This window comes from Pterocles gutturalis, unplaced genomic scaffold (assembly GCF_000699245.1).
Source record: "Pterocles gutturalis isolate BGI_N339 unplaced genomic scaffold, ASM69924v1 scaffold9893, whole genome shotgun sequence".
Taxonomy (NCBI): domain Eukaryota; kingdom Metazoa; phylum Chordata; class Aves; order Pterocliformes; family Pteroclidae; genus Pterocles; species Pterocles gutturalis.
In genome coordinates this window covers 25,185-31,271 of record NW_010125598.1, presented here as the reverse complement: position 1 = coordinate 31,271, position 6,087 = coordinate 25,185, and the positions used below count along the sequence as shown (strand labels likewise).

The window sequence follows — 6,087 nt, the reverse complement described above, 5'->3', positions numbered from 1 at the left end:
AGGGAAAAAAAACTACCAGAGAGGCAATGCCTATGACTAGGTCTGGAGAGAGCTTCTGAAGAGAAGACATTAAAACCATGTTTCAGACTGACTAGAGTACATGAGCAGTGCATGGTGGAGAGCGACGCAGATCCTAGATAAGTATACCTGGAAATAATTACCAATTATATGTGATACATCATAAAACAAACAGCAGGATTCAAAACAGAACCCAGAGCTAAATGGATGTCAAAACTTTCAGGAGTTTGCAACTTTTAACATTTAATATTAGGAAGTAACATTTCTTCAAGAGTCTTACCTGTTCAGCATGAACTCAAGGGGAAATAACTGGCAGTGTCCCTGCTGCTGCAACCATGGGCTGTGCTGTGACACTGCTATTGTCAGTCACTTCTTGGGGTGGTTCCCCCCTCCCTTCCTAATGGCTGTGTTGCACCAGCATCCCTTGGCTAAACCTGTACTCTCCCAGTGTCAGAGGAAGCCTCACAGATGAGAATGTCAACTGATTTGACAGTGGGCCAAGTTGTTCTAGTAAAAAATTAGTCCAAATTCTTTTCTCCCATTTTGTTGTTTCCATTTACACTACTTTGTACAGCCCTAAATAATAATTCTCCCATCTGCGAAATTTTATGATTTGAGTAATACATTCTTTTAAACTGATCTGTGGATCACCTTAAAATGGCTCATAAATAATTGTGTAGGGGAAAAATGCCAAAATATTTTGTTGTCTTATGATAACTGGCTTTACAGTTTGCACTGATTGTTCAGTTTGGGGTTATGTCTTTGTCTGAAGTAACTGAAACTGTAGTTATTCTTTGTGGTATTTAATTTTCTAATTTTTACACTTTCTTATAGGACTGAAGTCTATCTCTTGTAATACACTTTTCTTTTTCCTGCAGAGGAACAAAGAACTGAAGTAAGCTACTTTTTTTCCCCCTTCCTCTGCAGGAGTTCATCCCATACATGGCAGACAAGTATAATTTCCAGTATGAGCTTGTCCAGTATAAATGGCCACGCTGGCTTCATCAGCAAACAGAGAAGCAGCGTATCATCTGGGGTTACAAGATCCTCTTTCTAGACGTGCTCTTCCCATTAGCTGTTGATAAAATCCTGTTTGTGGATGCTGATCAGGTAACACAGAGGGTGGAATTACTTGATCTTTTCCTTTGTTTTTTTTCTTCTGTTTTTCTTTTCTCTAAGACTAGTATGTTCTTGAATACAATTTCTGTATTACTGGAAAAGCTGCAAGTTTGCGCTCCTCACAGGCATGACTGAAGGTTGATTCTGTAACTATACCATGCTTCAGTGAGTGCTGTTTTTTCTGCCTGTTCCCACAAAGATTGGTTTTCTTGGCCTGTCTTGTTCTTTTGTCTGGTTCCTCATTCACTCACTGCAGTTCCAGCTAGTTTGCCAAATAGACTCTTGTTTCAGCCTTCCATTTTTCCAGTTCTGTCTGTTCTCCCAGCCTGTAGATCACTTACCACATACGGTATTTTCCTAACTCACCAATGCCCTCCCTCTCCCACTCCCCTGCTTTTAACTTGGCCAGAGAGAAGTGAGAAGGCAAATCCCTTGTGCGCAAAGCCTGTAAGACTTCATATGTGCTTACTGCCTAAACAGTTTGAAAGTACAGGACCCATGCAGTGAGAACTGCCAAAAATACTCCTTCAAAAGCATACGTGAAACTGAGAAGTAGAGAGTATCAACACATAAGTGTGAAATGCCGTAGGTGTTTTGGCATATATACAATATGGTCCAATGTCAGTTAAAACCATTACAACTTATGCTAAAGTATCACTAAAGATAAATTTCCAGCTACACTTTTTTCATTTTAGACAGTTTTTGCTCTGTTTATAAGAGAGGTATTAATGCATTTTTTTTCCACCAGGGGTATTTTAGAGTAGTACTACTGCCACAACATCTGTGCCAAAAAAAGATATTAAAAAGCCTTCATCTGTGAAGGGTTCGCAAACTTTCAAGAGGAAAGGATACAAAGTATCACAGTAAAGTTCACCACTACTGCCACAACATCTGTGCCAAAAAAGACATTAAAAAGCCTTCATCTGTGAAGGGTTCACAAACTTTCAAGAGGAAAGGATACAAAGGATCACAGTAAAGTTCACGAATAGTGAGAATTCTTGCTGCTTAGTAAGCAATAATTTGGCACTCCAGCTGTCAAACCAACCCCTGTCAGATTATTTTAAGCTCTGTTTTAGTTGCTCCAGCTCTAAGGGCAGGGGAGACAACTCCTTTTGTGCTGTGTTTTTGTACTCCGTATACATAATGCAAAAGACTGCAGAGTATAACAGGTAATTCTTTAACTGTTTCATCAGTTTGAATTAAATCCTGACCAGAATTTCAAAATAACCTGCGGCAGGCTTCTATAAATAAAAATAAAATGTCCTGTCCCTTCAGATTGTGCGCACAGATCTAAAGGAATTAAGAGATTTCAATCTAGATGGTGCTCCTTATGGATATACTCCCTTCTGTGACAGTCGAAGAGAAATGGATGGCTACAGGTTCTGGAAATCAGGATACTGGGCAAGTCATTTAGCTGGAAGAAAATACCACATCAGGTACTGAAATTTTTTTTTTTTTTTTCCAAAATAGAGGGGGAAAGCTTTTGCTACTACTTAGAATTAGCAGAAAACTAGCTGAGGTATGCAAAGCTGCAGTGAACCACTTTTTGCTTACTGTTGCCTCTTTAAGGTTCCATTGCCTATGGTCCATTTGAAGCCCTAGGGACACTGAAGTTACTTTCAGTATGCTACAGCTGTTACAGATGAAGAACTGAAGTGTTAAACTAACCAGACATCTTCATTTGTTAATAACAAATGTTGGAAGAAGGGACTGCGTGACAGCAAAGCTAAGATAGATTTGTTGAAAATTCATTTTGTGTGTGTGATGACCTTGTTAGAGCTGCTTTCCTGCCCGGTATTACATAATCTGATCTACTGCCACCAAGAGATTGTTTTAGCATGTCATATCTCAGGGTCTACGTGGGTTGCAGTAAGTTACCCATCAGTAAATTGTCATTACTGATTGCCTCTCATCTCCATGTAGTGCTCTGTATGTTGTGGATCTGAAGAAGTTCAGGAAGATAGCAGCTGGAGATCGACTCAGAGGACAATATCAGGGTCTTAGTCAAGATCCTAACAGTCTGTCCAACCTTGATCAGGTGTGTTGTTATTGTGTTTGTTTTGTTTTGTTTTACTGGGGTGTGATGGCAGGTCGGGACCTCTCCTTTCCTGGACAAACTTCCATCACAGCCAGGTGCCCGTGGCAGTCCCGTTATGCCCTGCCTTCAAATGAGGCGGGTATTGATAGCATCAAATATAGCTGGTGGGTGGAAACAACACCTTCCCCTTAAATGTCTCAAGACTATCAAATTTTCCAATATACTCCAAGACAAATGCATAACACAACTGAGTAGTTGTTTTTTGAGCTATCCAGCTCTGAGTGCTTTACTGTGCACTGACTTCATAACATGGAAATAAAGCTTGTACTGTGGTGGATGGAAAAAATAACACAATGGTTTTAATAAATTAAGAATAGTCTTCCAGACTGGCCCAGTACAGGTTTGCCACTGGATTCATACGACTGCTTTAATAGCGTTTGCTAAAAATCTTATTTTGTTGAAAATGAAACAGTTGTAGTATGCAAGTTTTTTTCCAAAGGATGTTGCTTGGAATGGAATGAAAGGTTGATTCATCACTTATTTGCACTGTAAAAAAGTCTTTAAAACAGTTAAACTTCTTAATAGTATCTGGTTGGGGGGGTGTTCCTCCCACCCTGCACTCTGTGGGAACTGCTACTCACTCTTACTTTTCACAACAGGATTTGCCTAATAACATGATCCACCAGGTGCCAATTAAATCACTCCCACAGGAGTGGCTGTGGTGTGAAACATGGTGTGATGATTCCTCAAAGAAGAGAGCAAAAACCATTGATCTGGTAAGTGCAGTATGGCTCCCTCATTCTGATGTCACAGTAAAATATAGTGACCAGTTTCAAAGGCACTTCCCTACCTCAGATCTAGGCACCTCATCCTGTATTGTTATTGAAATGTTCACAGCACTTCAGTATTTTCCTGTAGCTTCTATATTTATCTTACCTGGAGCAGTGGCATTATTATGAATTTGGAAAGAGACTTTACACTGTATCACAGCTAAAATACAGGCACGTACTGTTCACCAACAACAGATTAATTCCACCAGAGGGAAGCAGACCTCTATTCAGCAAATAAACCTTTTATACACATTAAGTGTAACACAGGAATGTGTTTTGTTTGCAGTGTAACAACCCAATGACCAAAGAGCCCAAGTTGCAAGCAGCGATGCGAATAGTTCCAGAATGGCAGGACTATGATCAAGAAATCAAACTGCTCTATAGTCTTTTCCAGAAAGAAAAAGAAATGGGAACACGAGCTGAGATGCCAGGACAACACACACATGGTAATCTTTCTGTGACTTTCTTCCTACCCGTTTGGACAGGGGTTAAGTCGCACACTTGTTCGCTGTAAGCCTGCACCACGCAAAGGCTTGCATGGAGGATCTGTTAAATAATCTGTGTATTTTAATGGGACAGAAAGGCGTTGCTGAGTGAGGCTTAACTGATTCTGAAACTTAGAGAACAGAGAGCTACACTGCACGCTTGTTCCAATTCTGTTAGAGACCCTCACTGTTCCTGCAGTTTTATGAGCTTGGCCTTATGTTAACCCTTAATTAAAGGGCTGCTATACACCATGGGTATGAATTGTTCTTCAGTCACTGGTAACCTTGCAAAGAACAAGTCTTTGAGGTTTATATACTAATTTTCAAACCAATCTGCCAGTTGAGGCAGCTGGAAATGGAGTACTTATTTTTCTCTCCTCTTCTACAGATCCAGGAGCACATGTGGAATTATGATCCATGGAGAAAAAATTCAAGTTAGACTGTTTCATAGACAATTTTTATATTGAAAACTAGTTTTTTTCCGGTATGTCTGCAAAACTGCTGAATAATTGAATGGGATGATGTATGCATTTTTATTACTTGCCTTTGGGTTAATTTCTGAATATGAAATAGGATCTGGATTGCTGGAATTAGCATTACTGGTTTTTTTGCACCTGTGGTGGAGATGAAAGAGCCCATGATGGAATTTAGCATTTCAGAAGCAAAACTTCAAAATCCACTGGAAAAGCCACAGCCTGTTCCTTCAGCTGTTGCTACCTCCACCACTGATGAAGATCCTGTTAGCCTCAGATCTGATGTGAGACCCTGGAAATCACAGACCCATTGAGCTGTTCACTAGAACGTAAGTCCTAACCTCAACTGATGGAGATAATTTTTTTCCATAAAATTTCCTAAATTCATGCCTTGAATTTAGGATACTGTTTTATCTGCAGGTTTTCAAATGGTCGGAAATGCTTCAGATTTGTTCAGTATGCCCTTGATTTTGTAACAAATCCAGCATTACTTAGATTTTCTATTTCCTGTCTTCATTTACTGCCCAACTTTTAAAGGTTTGGCTTAAAGTAAGGCTACCACAATCTGTTTAAATGCCCATCCAAATACAAATGCCCAAGCTTTCAACGTGGGGAGAACACTGATTTTGATAGCTCATTTCATCCTAGCCCATCTGACTTGAATCGAAGTGCCCTCCTTCCTTCCTGCTCAAAGTTTACATCAGGCTGCAAAAGTGGGAGGGCTTTACTGTTGCTGTGGTTCACTGATTGTTTTTTGTTTATTAAAAGTCTGTGGAAGCTTGAAAGTTTTTCATCATGTAAGTTTCATTAACATTATTTTTCTTCAAACAGAGATGTTGTCACATCAATAAAAACTTTGGAGTTCTTAGGTCTGAAGCTGTAGTTCCCACTCAGTCCTCTGATCATCCTTTTTGCTTACACACATTACAGTCGTAATTTGATTTTGGGGTTTGTGAATATTTCACTTGCATTTGTTTTCTTTCTCTGCACAGACAAGAAAACATTTTCCTGCAGGGATTAATCACCCTGGGCTAGTTTTATCATTCATATTCATGGCTTAATTTTTAAAGATGATACTGCCATAGTTCTGTGTTATGAACATACCAATGGAAAAAAAATCCTCA

General features: G+C 39.5%; 1 protein-coding gene across 1 annotated transcript in view; it reads left to right on the top strand.

The window, feature by feature from the left end:
• Positions 1–5,328, top strand: part of UGGT1 (UDP-glucose glycoprotein glucosyltransferase 1) — a 40,118-nt gene extending 34,790 nt beyond the window's left edge. The window contains exons 35-40 of the mRNA XM_010078631.1: positions 946–1,128; positions 2,413–2,573; positions 3,061–3,175; positions 3,835–3,951; positions 4,292–4,451; positions 4,879–5,328. Coding sequence (XP_010076933.1) covers positions 946–1,128; positions 2,413–2,573; positions 3,061–3,175; positions 3,835–3,951; positions 4,292–4,451; positions 4,879–4,904 — 762 coding nt within the window. The 3' untranslated portion in view covers positions 4,905–5,328. The remainder of the gene's footprint in view (positions 1–945; positions 1,129–2,412; positions 2,574–3,060; positions 3,176–3,834; positions 3,952–4,291; positions 4,452–4,878) is intronic.
• The last annotated feature ends 759 nt before the right edge of the window (positions 5,329–6,087 follow it).